At 45.1% G+C, this 27,177-nt stretch overlaps 1 protein-coding gene across 4 annotated transcripts in view; it reads left to right on the forward strand.

Annotated features, from left to right (window-relative positions):
* The window catches only part of LOC138303534 (zinc finger protein 773-like), a 64,663-nt gene that overhangs the window by 16,152 nt on the left and 21,334 nt on the right, over positions 1-27,177 (forward strand). For 2 of the 4 annotated variants that reach the window (XM_069242751.1, XM_069242752.1), the window contains exons 3-4: positions 23,717-23,827; positions 26,872-26,985. In XM_069242751.1, coding sequence (XP_069098852.1) covers positions 23,717-23,827; positions 26,872-26,985 — 225 coding nt within the window. The remainder of the gene's footprint in view (positions 1-23,716; positions 23,828-26,871; positions 26,986-27,177) is intronic. The other 2 variants (XM_069242753.1, XM_069242754.1) reach the window with 1 other exon arrangement.

A 27,177-nucleotide genomic window follows, 5' to 3' on the forward strand; every position in this document is an offset into this window, starting at 1 on the left:
ACGAACCTGTCTGGCTAGAGGAAAGAAGCAGATTAGGATGAAGATTAAGACCAACAAGAGGCTCAGCTGACTAAGGCCATGGATGGAGGACATCTCCAGAGTGAGAGAGACTGAGGAGCCAAAGCAATCTTGCAGCTCATCTGCTTGGCCTATCTCCAGAACGATTTGCTGCACCTCATTGGGCTGTACGGTTCCATTGTAGCACAATGGCCTGTACGTTAACTTTACATCCCAGTTCCCCAGTGCTAATTGGCAAACAGCCGGTCATACTGGATGCAGCCCCCAACTGAGCGTTACTCAATGCAAGGCTGAGATACTCCAGGGCTCTGTTATTGTAATAATACTAATACTAATGAATATCATTGTTTCTATAATAAATAAATCCAAAATTTGTAACTCGCGGCAAATTACCTGTGAGTGTCTCAAGGAGTTGAATTGTAGGCACGGGGAGATGACGTGATTTGCCTAGAATGTTGAACCGATGCTGAGACTCAAACCTGGTTCCCCCAACTCCAAAGTCAGCAGCTTAGGCTGTTAACGCCACATCACCTCCCTCTATGTGCCATAAATGAGAGGCGCTGCTATTGCTTACTGTATTTCTACTCAATTTATCAGCCTCTGACGGGTGGAATCTTGAGTTGTCTTTGCTATTACTCAACCTTAAGACCTTCAGATCACAGCAGCTAATGTTGAATTCACTCAGCCATGTATCCAGCACGTTGTAGTGCTTTTAAGGTATCTTTTATCCCCTGTTCTGGTTCCCTTACCCACAGTATTTCCATTGGGGAGCCTTAAGTGGCTTCAACAGGAAAATAATTAAGCTAGTGGCCTGTTTTCTACTGAGTCGCCAAGTCATTTTTACCCCAGTCCCTCACCTTACACACCTTTCGGAGGTTATCCATCCTGGGGGTTTGCAATCAACCTAGAAAAACCCTTCCCATTGGCTGAGCTGGCATAATGCGCGGGGTCTGCACCTGCTACAATGATTCATGTTTAAGGGAGCCTAAGCCCGGGTCTACAATTCCATCCCCTTTTGTAATGTGTTGCATCAGACTGTGATGTGGTGAACATACATGGCACCCATCCTTTAAGGATGTGGTAATTATCACTTAACTCGTTATTACGATCCCTGTACCTCTACTACCGTCTGCCGAGGGCAACAAAGAAGACAGCCCTTGCCGCACGCATCGAAACCAACACCAACAACATCAAGAAACTGTTCAACATCATTAAGGAAGTCTCCAGCCGAGCTGCCAGCGAAAACAACAACACACCCTCACAGGAGCTGGGCAGCAACCTTGCCCACTTCTTCCACAACAAGATCTCAACCATATATAGAAACTTTGAACCCCAACCCACAGCCGTATACTTCCTCGACAGATACACCACCACCGTAACCGACACAAACCACACACTGACCACCTGGAACATCCTCTCCACCCAGATCATCTCCTCCACCCTGAAATCCATCCACTCGGGAGCTCCCACAGACCCTTGCCTGCACCACATCTTGAACCTTGGAAACCAAAGGATCGTCCAGGAACTTACTACTCTGCTCAACACATCTATCGCTACTGTAACATTTCCTGACGCCTGGAAACACGCCGAAGTCAGACCACTACTCAAAAACCTTCAGCCGACCCCAGTGAACCCAAAACTATCAGCTAACTTCCCTGTTCCCATTCCCAGCAAAGTTACTGGAAAAAATCCAGTAACTTGAAACTCATATCATACCTAGAGCAGAACTAGGTACTCTGTGCCTGCCAATATGGCTTCCGCAGCAATCACAGCACCAAAACTGCCCTGATCGCAGCTACCGACGAAATCGGAACCCTCCTCGACTGAGGAGAAGCAGCAGTTTTGATCGTCCTCGACCTCTCGGCAGCCTTCAACACCGTATCCCACCACATGCGAATTGAAAGACTCCATCACATTGGTATCCAAGGGGATGCACTCAGATAGATCTTCTCCTTCCTCACTGGAAGAACTCGGAAGATCCACCTTTCATCGCTGCACCCAAGGAGATCGCCTGCAGTGTCCCACAGAGCTCATCCCTCACCCCTCACCCCATGCTCTTCAACACATATATGACCCCGTTGGCCAACATGGTCCGATCCCATGGTCTCAACATAATTTCTTACGCATATGACACCCAATTTATCCATTCACTCACCAATGACCCCTCCACCACCAAAACCAGCTTCCACAGATACATGAAAGCATTGTTGACTGGATGAAGAACAACTGCCTGCAGCTGAACACAGACAAGACGAAAGTACTGATCTTTGGCAGTAGCAGCAACACATGAACAAGTCCTGGTGGCCGTCAGACCTAGGACCTGCACCCATTCCCTCCGACCATGCAAGAAACCTTGGAATCATTATTGACAACAAGCTCACCATGGAATCCGAGATAAATGCCATCTTCTCTGCCTGCTTCTTCACTGTGCGCATGCGCAGTAAGATCTTCAATTGGCTACCCCTACACACAAGCTGCACCGTGTCACATGCCCTCATCAGCAGCCGAATGGATTATGGCAGCACCCTCTATGTGGGAATCGCTGTACACCTCCTACAGAGACTTCAGACCATACAGAACGCTGCAGTCAGACTTGTCCTCGGCCTCCCCTGGCGAACCCACATCACACCCCACCTCAGGCAACTCCACTAGCTCCCCATGCCGAAGAGATGCCAGGTCAAGCTGCTGACCTTCGTGCACAAGGCTCTACACAACCCAGGACCCGCGTACATTAACTACCACCTGAACTTCCACCAACCATTGAGAAGACTACGCTCTGCTTCTCTTTCACTTGCCCATCATCCCTGCATCTACCGTAGCAGAAGTGGAGGGAGCTCTCACATCGCAGCTAAAACCTGGAAGAGCCTTCCCACACACCTCCAGACCATTACCTCACTTCCGGAATTCTGAATTGCCCTCAATACCTTGCTGTTCAAATAAGCCTCCGGGACCTGCAAGCACCTGGATAAACTATCGGGAGATTAGATGTGCTTTTTAAATCCTGATTGATTTAAGGAGGTTAATGTAGACTTAATGCTTGTGGTTAGATATAGGATGAATGCCTGCAGGACAATGTCATCCAGCAAAAATCTTTTACTTAGCCATTCAATGTTGTTTTTTTTGTTTATTTTTATTTGCCAGGGAGTAAGCATAAACCAGGCCCCTCATTAAATTAAAGATTCCATTAACATCCATATCCATATATTACAGCAATAGAAAGTCTTTAAGGATATCCCTCCCTCAAAGTTTCACAAAAAAAAGTCCCCATAGTTTTTCAAATTTCTTGCTTGTGCTGACCTAACAGCAAAGATCCACAGTTTCGAAAATTGTTCTGAAAAAGATGAAACATACTGTGAATGTCAGTGCTGTGTTACGATAGCTCTTGCAATTAATTTGGATATAAAAATCAATTCAGCCTTGGAATTAGTTATAGTTATAACATTAATTTGTGATGAGTATCTCAATGAGATCTTCAGGTCTTGTGGAATTCGCATTGAAAGCTGATTTGTACAAAAACAATTACGTGACAATTGCACTATTTTAAGGCAAGACCACACTACATGGAACCAATTTTCTGCTTCCTTTCCAGACACTTATAACTTTATGATTTTATTTTTGAGTTAACCTTGTGTAAAAGAACAAAAAAAACAAATTCCTCAGACCTGCAGATTGTCAGAAAATTCAAATAACCTTTCTTCTGAACCACTAACTGAAGTGGGGGTCTAGACCAGCTAAAAAGTACTGAAAAGTACAAAATCAGATTATTCAACCCCCCAGAACCAGATTTATTTTGCTGTTAAAACTCCTTCCGGATTCTATGGATTTCACCCTGTACTAGAGAGGATCTTGGACACTTTTGTTATCTCACCTCTTTGCCATCTGGTGATGCCACTGTACACATTAAGGAGCAATAAATAAGAAGAGGTCTGTTGTATGTAGAGAAAATGTTTTAAGCGAAGCGGATAGGTGTTACTTTTACAAATGAAGAGGAGGGCTGTTCCAGAGTCGCAGTTCAAGCTAAGAAAACGACTTGCTATCATAGAAATACAAAAGGAGAAACAACAAAAAGACAAACATGTAGTGTACCTCCTATTGTTATAGGTTAGCTCAAATGAATTAAAACGTCCATGTTACCAATGCACACCTTTCTCTTTCCGCCGTCCCTTGAATTCTATATGTGTGAAGTAGGTGCTTGGAATTTAGATATAAGAACTAGAGGGGAAGTTCCATTGAGTCAGTGGACCTTGAAGTGATTTTGTTTATGAATGGGTAACCAGTGTATTCTATCTACAATGTGCTTTGCCAAAGTAAACCGCAGCTGTTAGGCAATATGTCTAACAATTTCTTTTTTAATTACTTGTAGCCTGTGGATCTGATGCTTTGAGATTCCTAGATATAATACGATGTGGTAGTCGAGCCTCACTTCAACAGTTGCTGATACTGCAGTCTGTCTAGCTTGTGCGAGGAGAGGAGGGGAAGAATGGGTCTCAGTTTATGAAGATGTTCTGCGTAGGAGTAACTATCATAGTGATTTGAGTTTCCAGTTTGAGTTTAGTATGAAATTTTACACCAAGACTTTTCACAACCGATTTAGGGGGAGAAAATGGGGCAAGTGAAATAGGCCAAAGGGGTAAAGACCACGCTAGAGCATAACTGCTGGTTACTAAGACCTCAGTCTTAGCTGGTTATGGTCTACCCATTTCCTAAGTTGTATAAGTGGTCCATTAATGCATTGTACTGAACACCAGTGTCATTTAGGTGGAAAATAAGCTGACTTTCTTCAACGTAAGTATTAAAGGAGTGGCCCAATTTATTAATGTGAATGACAAGACTTCCATCTAAGCGCTAAACTGCATTACAACACCTTGTTTAACATTCCAGTAAAGTGAGTTACAACGCATTACATTTACAACACATTTTGTATTGTATTGTAATCGTATTTATATAGCGCTTACTACCCCTAACGAGGCGTTAAAGCGCTTTTTGGTGAGTAGCACGCTACTCTGGAACCCAACAAGAATTAGTGATGGACTAGTATCGGGAAATAATGAGTACAGTTTTAGTATTATTATGAGTTAATTTGTGCCGCGGATATGAGAGTTTGTTAGTTAGATTGACTGGAGTAATGGAGGGGTGGAGGAGGAAAGAAATCCAGAAGTGTTCATTGGGAGTATATCCTTAATTTACTCAACCCAAAGGCTTGGGATGAGTAAAGGGGGATGAAGGAGGGAAGAGTATGTGGAAGGGTTAGGGAGAGTGTGATCGGGCGAACCCGATCACGGTGACAGCAGACAAAGGAAATGACGTGTCGGGCGAACCCGATACGTCATTTCCGCGTCCCCATGTAACCATGGGGACGCACAACGCGCCACAGCTGCGTTTCCCCGTTTCCGGGGAAACGCTCGTATACAAAACGGCCGCGGATCGGCCACAGGAGGGGACCAACGACGAAGAGCGGGACGGCGGCAGTAAGAGGAGGACGGAGACCAGTGAGGACGCGCAGGATCCGAACAACCAGACGAAGGAGCCGAAGATTCCCCAAGAGGAGGACAACCAGACGAAGGAGCCTAGCCACGACCCTGGAGGGTCGTGGCTCACCAAGGTACGGTCCCTCCTAGGGGCAAGGGGCAGGAACCCTAAAAATTCACTAGGAAAAGGGAGTGGGGAGGGATAACAGGGGTAAGAGGGGAGAGGGAGAAAGAAAAGGGCACAGTCTGATTAAAACAGACAAAAACCTCTCGGGTGCACCTTATGACTGTTCGGAAACACAGAAGGAATTATACTTTAGCACACTTCACGGGTGAATGCACTTTGCCTTCTATTCCCCTACTTATCCACTCCCCCTTTACTTTCCACTAGTAAGAGCCCCAGTATATACCTCTATACTTACCCAAGTCTTCTTTTGTTTTTCTTGTCGGTACCTCCCTGGACCCTTGCCAAACCAATCGAGAAACCTGACAAAGGAAGAAAAGAGAGAGAAAGAAGACCAAGTTAAAGAAGAGACTTGTTTACTGGGCCCTACCACATTTAATGATATAAACTTGAATTAACAAACCTTAACGTCTTTACAATAAATCTTTACTTACCAGAATATCGGATTTTTGTCTGGTGTATACTGTTCAGCCTGCCACAGTGGTGTCAGAAGTGGGATACGGGTATCCCGGCGGCTGAGGAACGGTATAACCATGAGTGAACATCCGAGCCTTGAGGACATGATAAAACAACTGGCGGAAGGCCAGCGACATTTACAGCTGGTCTGGGAGGCTCACCAGCGTGAGGCCAAAGAAGATAGGGAAGCATTACAGTCCGCTCTAAAAAGCCAAGCCACTATATTAGCAAATAATCAGCTGGTCCACGAGACGGCCATGAAAAAGTTAACTGAGACCATAGCTGCTAGTAAAGTGCATCCTAATGTCCCCAGTTCGGTTCTTCAACGATATCAGGAAGGGGAAGATCCTGATTCGTTCTTTACGAACTTTGAGCGGGTCGCCTCTTCGGCTCAATGGCCCGAAGACCGATGGGGACAATATATCGCACCCCTACTCACCGGGCTTATCCAGGCCGCCTATCAGGCAGCCAACCCTGATGGAACGACACCTTATAAAGACATTAAAAAGAGCATTTTGGAAAGGATTGGTCACGACACTGAATATTACCGAGTACGATTCCGTAAGGTTAGATGGAGTCAAAATGAGGACCCTCGAACCTTTTATTTTAGGGTTAAGGATTTGGCCCTCAAATGGCTAGGTCCAATAGGCAATAGTCGAGAGGATGTTATTAAAACGGTTATCCTTGAACAATATTTGGACTCACTACCCACCGGTACAAAAAGCTGGATACGACAACATCCTAACGTGGATACAGACATGGCTATAGATTTGGCCTGTGCATATCACAGGTCCACGGACGTAAGATCAACTTCACCGCGGCCTAATCCCAAAACCCTTCCCCCTCCAACACGGCCCCTCCAGAGATACACCGTAGAAGACCCCATGTCACATAAACAAGGGGAGACCCATGCGATGTCCGGACCACAGTGTTTTAACTGTGGAGAATGGGGACATATTGCTCGCCTATGTCCCAGGAAAACAGAAGGGACGGAACCTATGGAAATAGGAGTCACCCGACGCCGAGTCTTATGGACAGGAACAGGGGAAAGCAAGTTTAAACGGACACTCCGAATTAATGGGCATCTCCTCTTAGCCCTTATAGACTCAGGTTGTACACAGTCCGTAATACGACAAGATTTAATAGATCCAGTAGATGAAAACACCTGCCAAAGAGTAACAATTTGCTGTATACACGGTGATAAGGCCCAATATCCTCTCTCCACAGTACAACTGGAATGGGGAAATCACAGAGACTTTCTTCCCATGGGGGTCATGGAACACCTAATAGAGGAGTGTATTGTGGGAACAGATTACGTCTATTTCCAACAATTACTAAATAGTACCCACATGGAGAACTTCGAATGGTGGGCAGAGGCTCCTTTCCCTAATAGCGAAATTGACTGTCCCCCATATCGTAGAAAACTATCTCGCCGGGAAAAGAGGGAAGGCAAGGCCCAGTTTCGAGAAACAAATAACCAATCTCCAACCATACGAGTTATAGCGGAGAATCACAGGGACAACATCAGTTTCCGACAGCATCAGAGGGAGGACCCTACTCTCACTCATGCTTGGGGAACAGCAAAAACAGAAGAAACTGACGAGGTGGGTCCCTATTTTTTTGTACAACGCAATCTTTTGTATAGGGTGACCACTACCAGGGAAGGGGAACGAAAATTCCAATTAGTAGTCCCTGAGACTTATAGAGACCAAGTACTTTTTCTAGCCCACAATCAACCGGGTGGGGGCCATTTTGGCAGAGACAAAACGGAAGAATATCTCCTCCGACGATTCTACTGGCCAGGGGTGTTCGCGCACATTCGAAAATATTGCTCACAATGTACTAGGTGTCAGCTCACCGAACCAGGCCGACCCCGGAAAGCACCTCTCTTACCTCTTCCCATAATTGATATTCCATTTAGTAGGGTGGGAATGGATTTAATTGGACCCCTACTTCCTTCAACTAAGGGACATACATATATACTAGTGATAGTAGACTACGCCACCCGGTATCCCGAAGCCATACCTCTTTCCAGTATGACGACAAAAACGGTAGCACAAGCAATGATAACAGTATTCACGCGGACCGGGTTTCCCCGAGAAATTCTTACGGACCAGGGTACACCCTTCATGTCCAACCTTATGAAGCAAATCTGTAAAACACTGGGCATTACTCAGATTAAAACTTCAGTGTACCATCCACAGACAGACGGACTGGTAGAACGATACAATAGGACTATAAAAACTCTCTTAAAGAAAATAGTAGATGAGACTGGGAGAGATTGGGATCAGAAACTGCCCTTAGTGTTGTACGCTATTCGCACCCACGAACAGTCCTCTACAGGGCATAGTCCATTTGAGCTGGTCTTCGGAAGACAACCTCGCTCCCTCTTAGATATGGCAGTCGAAACCTGGGAGGAGGAAGAGGAAGAGGAGGGGAGACCTGTGTTAGAATATGTACAGAAATTGAAATCACATTTACAGGATTTATGGGAGAATGTAAGACAACATATGGAAAAGGCCCAAGAAGCGCAGAAACGATATTATGACAAGGGTAGTAAACTACGTACGTTCCTGCCCAATGACCAGGTATTGATTATGAGACCCACCTCTGATCAAAAATTGCTAGCTAGATGGCAAGGGCCATATAGGGTTGTTAGAGCAATCTCCCCTGTCACCTATCTCATCGAGCTAAGCGTCAATCCCCATAAGACACAAATTTATCATGTGAATCTTCTCAAGAAATGGGAAGAGGAACCAGAAGTCAGTGAAAGAGTAGCAGCGAGTTGTCTTGTATCCCCCGTTAAGGAAGTAGGAATAGAGTTGTTTCCCTCGGGGAGTTCCCAGGAGGTAAACTTGCCCATTATCAACATCTTGTTGACAAAAGCACAGAAGGATCAATTAGCTGACTTGTTAGCGCAACATTCAGGTGTATTCTCTGATACACCAGGCAGAACATCCCTCATCCAGCACAAAATAAGAACAGCTCCAGGGCAGATTATTCGATTACGGCCCTATCGTATTCCCGAAGCTAGGAAACATACCATCGAAACCGAAATAGAAAAAATGATACACATGGGAGTTATTGAGCCTTCGGTCAGCCCATGGTGCTCACCCGTAGTTCTGGTTCCCAAACCTGACGGAACAGTTCGTTTTTGTATTGACTTCCGCCAACTCAATGCCATCTCTGAATTTGACTCATATCCCATTCCACGGGTGGATGATGTTCTCGAGAAGCTAGGAACAGCTAAATACATGTCCACTTTAGACCTCACTAAAGGATACTGGCAAATACCCCTTTCCCCCGAAGATAAAGAAAAAACAGCCTTCTCGACTCAATCTGGATTATATCAATTCACCGTGTTACCTTTTGGTCTCCATGGGGCGCCGGCAACCTTTCAAAGGTTGATGGATAGATTGTTGAAACCCTTTCATTCATTCTCTGCTGCTTATCTTGATGACGTTGTTATCTTTAGTAATACGTGGCTTGATCACCTGTACCATCTGCACCAAATTTTGAATACTCTCACAGACGCCGGGTTGACTGCTAATCCCAAGAAATGTGTTTTGGGGAAGACTGACATCTCGTATCTCGGCTATAAGATAGGCAGTGGTATGCTAAAGCCTCAAATGTCTAAAGTAGAAGCTATTCAAAATGCCCCAAACCCCAAGACAAAAAGAGATTTGCGTTCCTTCCTTGGGCTCGTGGGTTACTATCGTAGGTTTATCCCGGGGTATTCCACGGTGGCGGCGCCACTGACTGATCTTTTGTCAAAAAAACACCCCAACAAATTGGTCCCTTTTTCAGACACTCAGAGACGCAGTTTTGAACAGTTAAAATCTGCCCTTACCTCAGAACCGGTTTTACGGTGCCCGGATTTCTCCCGACCTTTTCATGTGTACACAGATGCTTCGAATGTGGGCATTGGGGCAGTGCTCGCTCAACCGGAGGTGGGTGGTGGAGATCACCCGATTGTCTTTATTAGCCGGAAGTTGCTTCCCAGAGAATGCCATTACCCCACGATTGAGAAGGAGTGTTTGGCCATTAAATGGGCTGTGGAGACTTTGCAGTATTATCTTCTGGGTCGCCCGTTTGTACTGTATACTGATCATGCTCCGCTTACCTGGCTTGCTGCCCATAAGGATTCCAACTCTAGAATTCTCAGATGGTTTCTTGAGCTTCAGCCTTTTTCCTTTCAGGTTTGTCATGTTCCTGGTACGCAACAAGGTCCTGCGGATTACCTCTCCCGGTTTCCTTGCCCTACTCCGGTCCTCGACCAGGACCGTTCTTGGGAAGGGGTATGTGATCGGGCGAACCCGATCACGGTGACAGCAGACGAAGGAAATGACGTGTCGGGCGAACCCGATACGTCATTTCCGCGTCCCCATGTAACCATGGGGACGCACAACGCGCCACAGCTGCGTTTCCCCGTTTCCGGGGAAACGCTCGTATACAAAACGGCCGCGGATCGGCCACAGGAGGGGACCAACGACGAAGAGCGGGACGGCGGCAGTAAGAGGAGGACGGAGACCAGTGAGGACGCGCAGGATCCGAACAACCAGACGAAGGAGCCGAAGATTCCCCAAGAGGAGGACAACCAGACGAAGGAGCCTAGCCACGACCCTGGAGGGTCGTGGCTCACCAAGGTACGGTCCCTCCTAGGGGCAAGGGGCAGGAACCCTAAAAATTCACTAGGAAAAGGGAGTGGGGAGGGATAACAGGGGTAAGAGGGGAGAGGGAGAAAGAAAAGGGCACAGTCTGATTAAAACAGACAAAAACCTCTCGGTGCACCTTATGACTGTTCGGAAACACAGAAGGAATTATACTTTAGCACACTTCACGGGTGAATGCACTTTGCCTTCTATTCCCCTACTTATCCACTCCCCCTTTACTTTCCACTAGTAAGAGCCCCAGTATATACCTCTATACTTACCCAAGTCTTCTTTTGTTTTTCTTGTCGGTACCTCCCTGGACCCTTGCCAAACCAATCGAGAAACCTGACAAAGGAAGAAAAGAGAGAGAAAGAAGACCAAGTTAAAGAAGAGACTTGTTTACTGGGCCCTACCACATTTAATGATATAAACTTGAATTAACAAACCTTAACGTCTTTACAATAAATCTTTACTTACCAGAATATCGGATTTTTGTCTGGTGTATACTGTTCAGCCTGCCACAGAGAGCATAGTAGCAGGGTGAGATAAATGTGGGAGAATTTAGTAGGGTTGTGTGGGAGGTCACGGTAGTAGAGTGAGGTTTGGTGAGTTAGATGTGGAAGCAGAGGGAAGAGCTTAGGCAGAGTTATTTAGGAGATGAAAGTAGTAGAAAGGATTTGGGATGAGTCAGAGTGAGAATGGAGGATAGTTTGATAGAGACATGACATATGATGATGGGTAGATAAGTGTGATAAGATGAGAGCAGAAAATCATAGATATCTAGTATAACAACCCACCCAGGAGCCATGCACTGACCTACGAACATGCCAAGCACAGAAATAACATATACACACACACACACATATATATATATATATATATATATATATATATATATATATATATACATACATGTTCGGTGGCATGTGTAGCTGCAGATACACATGCTGTGCACATCCCGCCATCTGGTGTTGGGCTCGGAGTGTTACAAGTTGTTTTTCTTCGAAGAAGTCTTTTCGAGTCACGAGATCGAGGGACTCCTCCCATTTCGGCTCCATTGCGCATGGGCGTCGACTCCATCTTAGATTGTTTTTTTTCCGCCATCGTGTTCGGGCGTGTTCCTTTTCGCTCCGTGTTTCGGGTCGGAAAGTTAGTTAGAATCTCGGAAAAATCGTCGGTATTGTTTGCGTTCGGTATCTGGTTAGTTATAACAGATCGACACCGACTTTTGAAGAGCTCCGGTGGCCCTTCGGGGTTTTTTCGATTCCCCCTGTCAGGGCCTGGTCGGCCCGGCCACGTGTCTCTTCAAGGCTGATGGAACGGACCCCATTCCGCTTCTGCCCAAAATGCCATGACAAGTATCCATATACAGATCAGCATCTGGTCTGTAACTTGTGTCTGTCACCAGAGCACAAGGAGGATACCTGTGAAGCCTGTCGAGCGTTTCGGTCGAGGAAGACATTAAGAGACCGAAGATCAAGAAGACTGCAGATGGCGTCGGCGCCGACAGGACAAGGGCGTTTCCAGGAGGAAGAAGAAAGCTTTTCCATCCATGAATCGGACTCGGACGAGCTCGATCCCGAAGAAACGCCGAAAACCGTGAGTAAGACGTCGAAACATAAAACTCACGAGAAGACAACAAAAGCCCAGGGGACGCCACCGCCAACAGGCCATGGCTTAACCCGAAAAATAAGTGACCGATCATCGGCACCGAAAAAGGGCACGCTGGTGGCGAAGTCATCCGACTCCGGTCGAGATACCGCCACATAGCAATCTCGGGCTCGAGATAGTGGCTCCGAGCAGGTTCGGCACCGAGACAGCGGCACCAAAATGAGTCGGCACCGAGAGACAACGACGGCGAAAACAAAAAAGGTTTTGTCGGAACCAAAAAAAGTAGCCGAAAAGATTTCAATACAGAAACATCCGGCTTCAGAACCGAAATCAAGTTCCTACACAGAGGAACAAGGACTGTCCTCACAAATGAAAAAACATACATTTGGACAGGAATTAGAGGCAATGGAGCCGGACTACACCCAAAGATGGCTCCACATCCAAAAAGAAACGGGAAAGATCAGCACTCTCCCTCCTATTAGGATGAAACGCAAACTTGCCTTCCAGGAGAAAGACAAGCAGCCACAGGAAAAGGTGGCTAAACAAGTAACCCCGCCACCATCTCCACAATGCTCTCCGCAACCATCACCGGTAGCCACTCCACCTATGATGCAATCCCCGACCCACACAGGGATGAGTCAAGATGACCCTGACGCATGGGACCTTTATGATGCACCAGTGTCAGATAATAGTCCTGACTGTTATACAGCTAGACCGTCGCCACCAGAAGATAGTACAGCCTACGCACAAGTGGTGTCAAGGGCAGCGGCATTTCATAATGTCGGCCTACATGCAGAGCCCATTGAAGACGACTTCCTATTTAATACACTGTCGTCCACACACCGCCAGTACCAGAGTCTTCCTATGCTACCTGGGATGCTCAAACACTCCAAACAAGTGTTTCAGGAGCCTGTAAAAGGAAGGACCATTACTCCAAGAGTGGAGAAAAAATATAAACCGCCACCAACAGACCCTGTGTACATCACACAACAGCTAACACCAGACTCAGTTGTGGTAGGGGCAGCTCGCAAAAGAGCAAACTCACATACTTCAGGAGATGCACCACCTCCAGATAAGGGAAGTCGCAAATTCGACGCAGCAGGCAAAAGGGTGGCGGCACAGGCAGCAAACCAGTGGCGTATTGCAAATTCACAGGCTTTGTTGGCCAGATATGATAGGGCTCATTGGGACGAAATGCAACATTTAATAGAACATTTGCCCAAGGAGTTCCACAAAAGAGCACAGCAAGTAGTTGAAGAAGGACAGAGTATCTCCAACAATCAGATATGGTCAGCTATGGATGCTGCAGACACAGCTGCTAGAACTGTCAACACAGCAGTGACAATAAGGAGACATGCATGGCTGCGTACATCAGGATTTAAACCAGAAATACAGCAAGCTTTGCTCAATATGCCATTTAATGGACAGCAGTTGTTTGGGCCGGAGGTGGACACTGCTATCGAAAAACTTAAGAAGGACACTGACACGGCCAAAGCCATGGGCGCACTCTACTCCCCACAGAGCAGAGGCACATTTCGAAAAACACAGTTTCGAGGGGGGTTTCGAGGGCAAAGCACAGAACCCACAACCTCACAAACAAGGCCCACTTATCAGAGCCAATATCTGTGTGGAAGTTTTCGGGGACAATATAGAGGGGGACAGTTCCAAAAAAATAGAGGAAAGTTCCAAAGTCCCAAAACTCCTCACAATAAGCAGTGACTTATAAGTCACACATCCCCAACACATAACACCTGTGGGGGGGAGACTAAGCAAGTTTTACAAACATTGGGAGGAAATAACAACAGATACTTGGGTCCTGGCAATTATCCAGCATGGTTATTGCATACAATTTCTCAAATTCCCTCCAAATGTCCCACCGAAAACACACAATATGTCAAAACAACATATAGATCTTCTAGGACTAGAAGTTCAGGCGTTGCTACAAAAAGAAGCAATAGAATTAGTACCAAACCAACAGAAAGGAACAGGAGTTTACTCTCTGTACTTTCTCATACCCAAAAAAGACAAGAGTCTGAGACCTATATTAGATCTCAGAACATTAAATACCTACATCAAATCAGATCACTTTCACATGGTGACATTACAAGACGTAATCCCACTGCTCAAACAACAAGACTACATGACAACACTAGACCTAAAGGATGCATATTTCCATATACGATACATCCTTCACACAAAAAGTACTTAAGGTTTGTATTCCAGGGGGTACACTACCAATTCAAGGTGTTGCCGTTCGGAATAACAACTGCGCCAAGAGTTTTTACAAAATGCCTAGCAGTCGTAGCTGCACATATCAGAAGGCAGCAAATACATGTGTTCCCGTACCTAGACGATTGGTTAATCAAAACAAACACGCTAGAACGGTGTTCACAACACACAAAGTATGTCATAGAAACCCTCCACAAACTAGGTTTCTCAATCAACTACACAAAATCACACCTTCTGCCATGTCAAACACAGCAATACTTAGGGGCGACAATCAACACAGCAAAAGGGATTGCCACGCCAAGCCCACAAAGGGTTCAGGCATTTCACAATGTAATACAGGCCATGTATCCAAATCAAAAAATACAAGTCAAAAAAGTAATGAAACTCCTAGGCATGATGTCTTCATGCATAGCCATTGTCCCAAACGCAAGGTTGCACATGCGGCCCTTACAACAGTGCCTAGCATCACAGTGGTCACAGGCACAGGGTCAAATTCAAGATCTGGTGTTGGTAGACCGCCAAACATACACCTCGCTTCAATGGTGGAACAGTATAAATTTAAACCAGGGGCGGCCTTTCCAAGACCCAGTGCCACAATACGTAATAACAACAGATGCCTCCATGATAGGGTGGGGAGCACACCTCAATCAGTACAGCATCCAAGGACAATGGGACACTCACCAAAAACACTTTCACATAAATCACTTAGAACTATTGGCAGTATTTCTAGCGCTGAAAGCATTTCAACCCATAATAAGCTACAAACACATCCTTGTCAAAACAGACAACATGACAACGATGTATTACCTAAACAAACAGGGAGGCACACACTCAACACAGTTGTGTCTCCTGGCACAGAAAATATGGCATTGGGCGATTCACAACCACATTCGCCTAATAGCACAGTTTATTCCAGGAATTCAGAACCAGCTAGCGGACAATCTTTCTCGGGATCACCAACAGATCCACGAATGGGAGATTCACCCCCAAATACTGAATACTTACTTCCAAAGTTGGGGAACGCCACAAATAGATCTATTTGCAACAAAGGAAAACGCAAAATGCCAAAACTTCGCATCCAGGTACCCACAAGATCAGTCTCAGGGCAATGCGTTATGGATGAGTTGGTCAGGGATATTTGCTTACACTTTTCCCCCTCTCCCACTCCTTCCATATCTAGTAAACAAGCTGAGTCAAAACAAACTCAAACTCATACTAATAGCACCAACATGGGCAAGGCAACCTTGGTACACAACACTACTAGACCTCTCAGTAGTGCCTCATGTCAAGCTACCAAACATACCAGATCTGTCAATGCAACACAAACAACAAATCAGGCACCCAAATCCAGCATCGCTGAATCTAGCAATCTTGCTCCTGAAGTCCTAGAGTTCGGACATTTAGACCTTACACAGGAATGTATGGAGGTCATAAAACAAGCTAGGAAACCTACCACTAGACATTGCTATGCAAATAAGTGGAAAAGATTTGTATATTACTGCCACAACAATCAAATTCAACCCTTACACGCATCTGCCAAAGACATCGTAGGATACTTACTACATTTGCAAAAATCAAAGCTAGCTTTCTCTTCCATTAAAATACATCTTACAGCAATTTCAGCTTACCTGCAAATTACGCACTCAACTTCTCTATTTAGAATACCAGTCATAAAAGCATTTATGGAAGGTCTTAAGAGAATTATACCACCAAGAACACCACCAGTTCCTTCATGGAACCTTAACATTGTCTTAACACGACTCATGGGTCCACCTTTTGAGCCCATGCACTCTTGTGAAATGCAATACTTAACATGGAAAGTTGCATTTTTAATTGCCATCACATCTTTAAGAAGAGTAAGTGAGATTCAAGCATTTACCATGCAAGAACCATTTATTCAGATACACAAGCATAAAGTAGTTCTACGAACAAATCCAAAATTTTTACCAAAAGTCATATCACCGTTCTACTTAAATCAAACTGTAGAATTACCAGTGTTCTTCCCACAGCCAGACTCTGTAGCGGAAAGAGCACTACATACATTGGACATCAAAAGAGCGTTAATGTACTACATTGACAGAACAAAACTAATTCGCAAAACAAAACAATTATTTATTGCTTTCCAAAAACCTCATACAGGAAATCCAATTTCTAAGCAAGGCATTGCTAGATGGATAGTTAAGTGCATTCAAACCTGTTATCTTAAAGCTAAAAGAGAACTGCCTATTACACCAAGGGTACACTCAACTAGAAAGAAAGGTGCTACCATGGCCTTTCTAGGAAATATTCCAATGACAGAAATATGTAAGGCAGCTACATGGTCTACGCATTATACTTTTACCAAACACTACTGTGTAGACGTGCTAACAACACAGCAAGAAACAGTAGGCCAAGCAGTACTACGAACATTGTTTCAGACAATTTCAACTCCTACAGGCTGAACCACCGCTTTTGGGGAGATAACTGCTTACTAGTCTATGCACAGCATGTGTATCTGCAGCTACACATGCCACCGAACGGAAAATGTCACTTACCCAGTGTACATCTGTTCGTGGCATTAGTCGCTGCAGATTCACATGCGCCCACCCGCCTCCCCGGGAGCCTGTAGCCGTTTAGAAGTTGATCTTGAACATCTGTATATTTGTAAATATATATATTACTTTAAACTACATTATGTACATACGTATTCACTCCATTCCGTGGGCACTATTACTAGCATATACAACTCCTACCTCACCCTCTGCGGAGGAAAACAATCTAAGATGGAGTCGACGCCCATGCGCAATGGAGCCGAAATGGGAGGAGTCCCTCAATCTCGTGAATCGAAAAGACTTCTTCGGAGAAAAACAACTTGTAACACTCCGAGCCCAACACCAGATGGCGGGATGTGCACAGCATGTGAATCTGCAGCGACTAATGCCACGAACAGATGTACACTGGGTAAGTGACATTTTCCATATATACACACATACACACACAAACACACGGGAATACACACACATATGCACATACAATGCATAATTAGAACCATGGGTAAAATAATACTTAGTCAAACAGGTTTAAAGAGTGTGTGTATATTTTATTGTTATGACATAGTAGAGATACATATTTTCTAAAGAACTATACATAACTAGAAATATACACCTAATCTGAAAAAAATATTTATCCTCATAGGCATATGCAGTTCATATTTGTTTGAAAAAGGTGGTTATGAAGGAAGGAGCCAACTCTTGAGTAGTTTTCTGAAGACAAGAAAGTTATCTGTGGCTCTTATAGTTGGGTGTAATGAATTCCATAGTTTGGCTGCTTGAACGGAGAAGGATGTACCACCTATCGTCTTTTTCTTGTAAGGTGGTGTTCTAAGGCGGGGTGACAATCTTGAGCGGAGGTTTCTTTGTTAGATGTATTTGGTTATTTTGTTTCTGATAAAAAAGAGGTCCTGTTCCATGTATAGCTTTGTGGGTGATACAAAGCAGCTTGAAAGTGCATCTTCTGGCAACGGGTAACCAGTGCAGTGCTCTCAAGGCAGGGGAGATGTGGGCTTGTGGCTTTACATGTAATAGTAGCCTTGCTGCGGAATTCTGGATACGTTGTAGTTTTTTCATAACAGATAGAGATGATCCATGGTAGAGGCCATTGGCATAATCCAGTTTGGATAGTACAAGTGAGATAGTAGCTTGCATCTTGTGTGGAAATCCAAGGTGGGGGAAGATGCGTCATAAAGTTTTCAAGGTGATGAAGCTTGTCCGTGCTAATTTGTCCACTTGGGCATTCATAGTTAACTTGGAATCCATGGTGATTCCTAGGTTTTTAACTTCCTTGGATAACTGAGGAGGTGGTCCGAGATCGTCAGGCCGGACGCACAGAGGGTCATAATTTTTCCAGTCACCACATATGAGTATTTCTGTTTTGGAGGTATTTAGTTTGAGATGGCTCCAGGTCATCCACTGATCAACGGCTCTGAGGTAACTGAAGATTTGTGAGTTTTCAATGTTTTTGGGGCATTCTAATTTAAGTAGTATTTGTGTGTCATCTGCATAGTTGTAGCATGTGAGATGGAAATCATTGATCAGTTCTGGTAAAGATATCATGTAGATGTTGAAAAGCAAAGGTGAGATGATTGATCCTTGGGGGACCCCTGCTTTTGTGAGGTAGGGTTCGGACGAGAAGGGGGGCGAGTGGATGATATTAGATCTTTTTTTGAAGATAGGAAGTAATCCAGTTGAGAGCAATCCCTTGTATGCCGGCTTCGTGGAGTCTTTGAATTAGGGTGTCATGGTCAACCGTATCAAAGGCAGCTGAGAGGTCCAAGAGAAGTAGTGAGGCTGGGTGGGTGTTTGGTGACGTTTAGAGGTAGTAAGGGGCTTGGATATGTTTAGGATTTTGGGTGGAAAGGGTTTTTAAGGCTGCAGTGCTGATTAGTACATTGGGGCAGTAAGGGGTTTTTAAGGTTCAGTGATGGGTAGTAGTAATGGGTTTTTAGGGTTCAGAGATACGTGGTCGACAGGAGTAGTAAGGAGTTTTTAGAGTTCAGTGATGGGTAGTAATTGTTTTTTAGGGTTCCGAGATAGGTGGTGGACATGGGTAGTAAGAAGTTTTTAGGACTCAGTGATGAGTAGTGATAATGGGTTGTAAGGTATTCTTAGGTTTAAAGGAAGAGTGGTGCTAAGGTGTAGAAAAGGTTTGTAGGGTTCAGTGATGGGTAGTAATGGGTTTTTAGGATTCAGAGATGCGTGGTCGACAGGTAGTAAGGAGTTTTTTAGGGTTCAGTGATCAATCAATCAGTGCTTGTAAAGCGCAGCTACTCACCCGTTAGGAACTCAAGGCGTGGGGGGTGGAGTGTAGCATATACTGACAAGGTGGTTTAAAAAAGACATGTCTCCAGTTCCTTCGTGAAGCTGAGAAGGGAGGTGGATTGTCTGATGTGGATAGGTAGGGCGTGCCAGGCGGTGGCTGCGATGTAGTAGGAGCTTCCTCCTGTCCTGGTTTTCCTGATGTGGGGTACTTCTGCGAGAGCGTAGGGCCCTGTGGGGTACGTGGAAGTTGAGTCGCTGGTTCAGGTAGGCTGGTCCGGTGTTGTGGAGGGCTTTGTGTGCGTGGGTGAGGATCTTGAAAGTGATTCTTTTCTCTATGGGGAGCCAGTGCAGTGTATGTAGGTGTTGCAAGATGTGGCAGTGTCAGGGTAGGTCGAGGATCAGTCTGGCGGCTGCGTTCTGGATGTTTTGCAATTTGCGGGTGAGTTTGTTGTTGATTCCGGTGTAGAGTGGGTTGCTGTAGCCCAGTCTGCTAGTGATGAGTGCGTGTGTGACGGTCTTTCTATGTTCGAGGGGGGGATCCATTTGAAGGTCTTGTGTAGAGGAGGTGGAGGGTGCGGAATCAGGTGGAGGTGACGGAGTTGATTTGATGGTTCATGCTGAGGTCGAGGTCCAGGATGATTCCGAGGTTGCGGGCTTGGCTGGCGGGCGGGGCAGGTTGCCAAGGGTGGGTGGCCATCAGCAGTTGCTCCATGCATTGGGTTGAGGGCCCATGATGAGTACTTCTGTCTTGTTTGTGTTGAGTTGAAGGCAGCTGTTTCTCATCCAGTTGGCGACTGCTTCCATACCTTAGTGGAAGTTGTGTCTGGCCTTGTTTGTTGGAGAAGGAGAGGATGAGTTGGGTGTCGTTGGCATAGGAGATGTTTATTCCGTAGCTTCTGATGAGGGTGGCTAGCGGGCCATGTAGAATTTGAACAGCCTGGAGCTGGGGGAGTATCCCTGGGTCACTCCGCAGGTGGTGGGTGTGGGATCTGTGAGGAAGGGAGCGAGTCTCACTCTATACCTTATGCTGGAGAGGAAGGATTGGATCCCGTCGAGGGCCTTTTCTCTGATGCCGGCTTCGTGGAGTCTTCTTATCAGGGTGTGATTGGAGACTGTGTCGAAAGCCGCCAAGAGGTCTAGTACGATGAGTGCCACCGTCTCTCCCTTGGCCAGTCGGGAGCGGATGTCGTCTGTTGTGGCTAGGAGAGCTGTTTTGGTGCTGTGGTTTGACCTGAATCCAGATTGGGAGATGTTGAGGATGTTGTGGTCTTCTATAAACGTGGTGAGTTGGCTGTTGACTGCTTTTTCAAATACTTTCACAGGAAATGGAAGTAGGGAGATGGGCCTGAAGTTTTTGAGGTCAGTGGGGTCTTCTGAGGGTTTCTTAAGGAAGGGGTTGATCTCAGCGTGCTTCCAGTCGTCGGGGAAGGTGGCGGCAGCTAGTGAGCGGTTGATGGTGAGGCAGAGCTTGGGGGCTGTGGTGTCTGCAGCTGTGTTGAAGATGTGATGGGGGCATGGGTCCGTGGGGGCCCCGGAATGTATGGACTCCATTGTTTTCAGCGTATCTTCAGTGGTGAAAGGTGTCCAGGTGGAGATTTTGTTGGTATAATGGTGTCGGGGTTTGGTGGAGGGGGTTCTGCGCATAGGTTGTCCTTGTTGAAACTGTTGTAGATGGTCTTGATTTTGTGGTGGAAGTAGGTGTTGAGTCTGTCACAGAGGTCCTGTGAGGGTGGGATGTCCGTTGTTTCACTGTTGGGTTGGGCGAACTCCTTGATGATGCTGAAGAGTTCCTTGCTGTTGTGTGCTTGTGAGGAGATTCTGTCTTGTATAGCTTTCTTTCTGGTGTTTCTGATGAGTTAGTGGTGTGCAGTGGTGGCGGCTCTGAAGTTGCTGTGGGTGATCGGTCGTGATTGGGTTTCAGGGTTCAGAGATAGGTGGTGGACAGGGATAGTAAGGGGTTTTTAGGGTTCAATGAAGGTTAGTAATTGTTTTTAGGGTTGAGAGATAGGTGGTGGACAGGGGTAGTAAGGAGTTTTTAGCGTTCCGGATGGGTAGTGGTAACTGCTGGTAAGGTATTTTTAGGGTTCAAGGAAGAGTGGTGCTAAGAGGTAGTAAGGGTTTTTAGGATTCAGGGATGGGTTAGTTTAGGGGTACTATTGGATATTTAGGGTTCAGTTTGGGTAGTGTTAAGGGGGATAGTAAGACATCTTTAGGGTTCAGGGATTGTGGATGAAAGAGGTAGTAAGGGATTTTTAGGGTTCAGGGATGGGTAGTGGTAACGGGTAGTTAGGAGTTTTTAACATTCAAGGGTCGGTGGTGAATAGGGGTAGCGAGGGTTTTTTAGGGTGCAAGGGATGGGTAGTGGTAAGGATTCGTAGAGGTTTCTAAGGCTCAGGGATAGCTAGGGGTAAAGACCAGGAAGTCATTTTAGGATTGAGGGATCTGTATTGTATGTGAGCAATAAAGGGTTTTTAGAGTTCAGTGCTGGGTACTGTTATGGGGTAGTTAGGACCTTTAGGGTTCAGGGCTGGGTAGTAAGGGTTTTTAGGGTTCAGGGCTAGGTAGCGTACAGGGATAGAAAGGGGTTTTTAGGATTCAGGTTCGCTTAGTGCTTAAGATAGTACCAGATTTGTAGGATTCAGGTTTGTGTAGTGCTTAAGATAATATGGGATGTGTAGGATTCAGGTTTGTGTAGTGGTACAGATAGTACGTGATTTTAGGATTCAGGTTTGTGTAGTGGTACAGATAGTACGGGATTTGTAGGATTCAGGTTTGTGTAGTGGTAAAGATAGTACAGGATTTGTAGGATTCAAGGTTGCGTAGTGGTAAAGATAGTACAGGACTTGTAGGATTCAGGGTTGCGTAGTGGTAAACATAGTACAGGACTTGTAGGATTCAGGGTTGCGTAGTGGTAAAGATAGTACAGGACTTGTAGGATTCAGGGTTGCGTATTGGTAAAGATAGTACAGGATTTGTAGGATTCAGAGATGGGATGTAAGGAGTTGTTAATGATCAGTGGTGGCTGTGAATAGGAGCAGCTATTAGAGACAACTGGTGTTGAGGCACCATATGTGTGATGTCTGCATTCTTTTATCGAGGACTCGTACTATAATACTTACTGTCTGCATTCTTTTATCGAGGACTCGTACTATAATACTTACTCTGCTCTGTGTTTGTATATATCCATGCATGCAGTGGTTTCTGTGCTGCTGTCTACATTCTTTTATTGAGGACTCGTAGACTTGTACTATAATACTTACTCTGCTCTGTGTTTGTAAATATTCATGCATGCAGTGGTTTCTGTGTGCTGTCTGCATTCTTTTATCGAGTTCTCGCACTATAATACTTACTCCACTCTGTGTTTGTATGTATTTATGCATGCAGTGGTTTCTGTGTGCTGTCTGCATTCTTTTATTGAGGACTCGCACTATAATACTTACTCTGCTCTGTGTTTGTATGTATTTATGCATGCAGGGGTTTCTGTGTGCTGTCTGCATTCTTTTATTGAGGACTCGCACTATAATACTTACTGTGCTCTGTGTTTGTATGTATTTATGCATGCGGTGGTTTCTGTGTGCTGTCTGCATTTTTTTATCGAGGTCTCGTACTATAATACTCTGCTTTGTGTATGTATTCATGCATGCAGTGGTTTGTGTGTGCTGTCTGCATTCTTTTAGCAAGGACTCGTACTATAATACTTACTCTGCATTCTTTTATCGAGGACTCGTACTATAAAACTTACTCTGCGTTTATAAATATTCATGCATGCAGTGGTTTCTGTGTGCTGTCTGCATTCTTTTATCGAGGACTCGTACTATAATACTTACTCTGCTCTACGTTTGTAAATATTCATGCATGCGGTGGTTTCTGTGTGCTGTCTGCATTCTTTTATCGAGGACTCGTAGACTCGTACTATAATACTTACTCTGCTCAGTGTTTGCATGTATTCATGCATGCGGTGGTTTCTGTGTGCTGTCTGCATTCTTTTATCGAGGACTCTTACTGTAATACCTACTGTGCTCTGCGTTTGTATATATCCATGCATGCAGTGGTTTATGCTTGGTGGTTTCTGTGCTGCTGTCTGCTCTATTCCCCCTCATTGGCATCCCTTCTGTTTATGGACAATGGTTGGTTATCCCTTGTGTAGACCAACGGGAATCCCTTCTGTGCTATTCACATCTCCTGGTGATTCCACTAGTTTCTGTTCTCTTAGTCCACTAGGTTTTAGCATTTCCTTTGTATTTAGCCATTTCTGGGGGCACTGTAAAATCATACTTTTCTCCTCTTTGCATTTCACATAAGGTCCTCTTATTGCCACAACTGTGTTCTCATTAAGAGCCAAAGAAAAGGACGACCAGTGCGGTGCGGACAGCCTGGCCGCTGGAAGGACGCACATCGACAACAGGTCCCCAGGTGAGCAAGTTGCATAAAAGGACTCAAACTGGGATTTACCTTAAGGAATGGCATATTCTCTCCATGTCCAGTTCCCACCCCTGCTTCCACACTCCAAACTAACAAAATGAGGCTCACAGATATGACTTAGCACTGCTTTGTGAAAACCGTAAGTGTCTTGGTAAATCGTGTCAGAACACCGTTGCCATACAGTCTAAACATGTATTGTTTTATGTAAAGAGTATCAATAGCCCCAAGTGTGGCTGCGATGGTTGTGGAGTGTAAGGGTGACAGATGGACTGTGGGATAAGGTCAAATGACCTCTTATTAAAACACAGATGTTCACTGTAGGTTGTCCGTTGGGACTGACAAGGCCCTGTATGACACACTCACTGGCGCGAGGTTTAGGTGATGGGAAGGTCTGTAGCCTGAAGATAAGATGGTGCTCCATGGTCTAATTAGGGCTTTGTTACAGAGTGGGGTAACTTGGACAGGGAAGGGCCTTCTGCTGCACCTCTGTTGCCAAATGTAGGGCTGTGGAGCTGGGCAGCATAGAAGAGCCTAAAGGAATGAGCAGATGTATTACATTGTTTTAGACATTGACATATGGCTCTGTACACTACTTTTTATTGGCAGTCTACGATCATGTGAAGGGTAGCAAGGGTGGGGGAAATATGTTCTCTGTGCCATAAGCCAAAAAGCTTGGTGCCGCTTTCCGATGACACTGCAGTTGTCTTAGAAGGCAATTTGGAAGGACCTGGTAAATCCTGTCGACAAAGTGTAGCCACAGGTTTGCAGGGTCAGCGCGCTCTAAATTCTGTTCAGCGGGCCCGAAAAGGATAATCCTGTAGAACTGTTCTGTGTTCAGATGGCCTCTTTTGGCTGTATGTGGCATCTCAAAAATCATGGATTTTTTCAGATTCCACAGAAAGAGTTGTGTTCTTATCATAACGTACTGGTGCAGGGCAGATTCTGAGCTTCGACACTGACCAGATGCCTGCAGGCCACAACACATTGTCAGCCACCACAACCATAATTTCAGTGTCAGACTCTCTGATGGCATCCATTGGTCACTGCAGCCAGGAATGTGATGTGATGGCAGCTTCAGTTAAGCAAAAACTTAGAGCATTACAGACTTAGTCATTTGGATGTAGAATAAGAGAAGTGCATTGGAGAGAGCATGCTCATCACTGGAAAGTCTCAGAGATGCAACAGAGAAGAAGGAAGGTTGCATCGCTACCAAAAGATCTCTACCCGAGGAAAAAAAAGACAGCAGGTGTCCCTATCGTCAAGTTTTGTTCTTTGTACCAGTATCTAGCGGCCAGTTTGATGTCTAATTGCTCAGCACTCCGTTTTCCCCAGCATCAGCCTTTCTCCAGAGATCACCAAGTACGGGTACCCACAACAGTTCAGTCACTCTCATGGTATGAAAACATGGCTGAATGTAGAGTTTAATGTTGTTTATCTCAATATAGCCCCCTCTGCCCTTTACTGCTTGCTGAAAGAGTTTTGCACGGTAAAGCAAATGTGGACTGTTCAGGTGGCCCAACCAAGCCTTTCTGTGCAGAGGTGCTTGAACCGCTCTGTCCCAAGCTGCTGAAACAGACGCAGATGTTAGGTAGAGGTTGGGCAGCTCAGTAAAGTGGAAGGCAAGGGACTTTAATATTGCACTTCAGCATCAGTCCCTGTGGGGTCTTAAACATGGACTTCTGTGTTGTCAGATTTGCTAATTGCTGAACACAAAGGAGCTAAAAGAAAGTACATAGACCTCTAAAAGTAGCATTAAAGAGAAAAGTTGAAGTTGACGCCAGGTTGATGTTTTATATTCAATATTGATATAAATTAGATGGATTCTGCTCGTTAAAATTTATAAAGGGCAGAGTTTGTTAGGCATCTTGGCAAGAGTCTGAGTTGTTGGTGTGTAACACAGTTGGTTTACGTTAGTGAAAAAAGCCTTTGCGAAGATAATGGTTTAGGAATTCTCTCATTGAAAACACAACGTATTCACACTTTAGATTTCAGCTGTGTCTATCCTTAGCAGCTGTAAGTGTTTCTTCTGACGGCAGAACCCTTGTGAACAGGTTCTTACATACTTCTTGTCTGTTGCTGTTTTAAATGGTAAAATGCAGCTAACTACCTCCTTTTACTCATCCTTGACCCAAAGAGGACAGAAAAGCTTTTGACCACACAGAACGCCACATTATTGTGGTTTCCACTGTTTCTTTTGCACAGTACTTCCGTGTTTTCATTCAATAATATAATCAAATGTTGTTGAATGCCTTAGAAGTGCTGTTGAGGCTTCGTGTGCCAAACGATCTGACCCCTGCTCTGCATGAGCGGCATCTTGGATCAACCCAGATGAATAAACCTGTCTGCCTCCCAGGAAGTGACTCCACTGCAGAGCACCAGGGGCTATCTTAACATTTGAGGAGTAAACTCAATCATCACATTTTGTAATAAATGCAGTTAGTTTTTTATATACCTGTGTACAAAAAGTAAAAAAAAATTTTCTTACTGCAAGGTGCCTTGGTTCACTTTATGGTGGGACAAAAGAATTGCTAGGGATGCTGAAGGACCTGTGTTGCTGTTTCCATTAAAGCAGTAATTCTTTGTTACCGCTAGCAACTGCTGTCAGCTAGTTATGAGTAGTAAGCACCAGGCAGCTTTCCTGCCCCTGCTTGTAGAACGCTGCTTTCATACAAACCAGTGCCTGGTTGTCATTCTGCCAACATTCGTAGACCTGACATGGACATTTTGTTTTCATGTGAGTCTTGTACTCCATAGTTTCCACTGCTTGCATGACTGTACACTTAACTGTACAGTTTTATTCCAACCTTTGATTGTAATGATAAACCATAAGTTAGGTGTTCGGCTTCAACACATTATTTCAACTGTGAGAATGAATCACAGACCCAATGAATCCCAAAGGGTTGAGCGGTACCAAAGACGTCCCCTGCTTACAAAATAAATAATTAGGGAAGGATTTTGATCAGCATATTGAAAACACACCAGGTGGACAAGGTCTTTTGAGAGCGTAAATCATTGATTTTGCCTTTTATTTACAGGTGATGTGACCGGCAACTCTGCAGATTCTTTCTGGATTAAAGGAGAGGCACCCCAATACCTGAAGGATCGCCAGGACACAGACAGAAGGGGAAACAGTGACTATCCCAGCCCAGGTCAGCAGGAGGGTTGCGATACATCATGCTTTTGGGAGTCCTTTACTCCTATAACTTCTGAATTTTTAAGACCAATGCATCTAAGGTCATCACATTCCAATAAAGAGGACAACACCCTCTACATGTCAGGGAAATTTAGCAGGTGTACTGAGGGTTCTCTGCGCTAAGCGGCAAATAGTTTACTGGTGTGCC

This window comes from Pleurodeles waltl, chromosome 7 (genome assembly GCF_031143425.1).
Source record: "Pleurodeles waltl isolate 20211129_DDA chromosome 7, aPleWal1.hap1.20221129, whole genome shotgun sequence".
Taxonomy (NCBI): Eukaryota; Metazoa; Chordata; class Amphibia; order Caudata; family Salamandridae; genus Pleurodeles; species Pleurodeles waltl.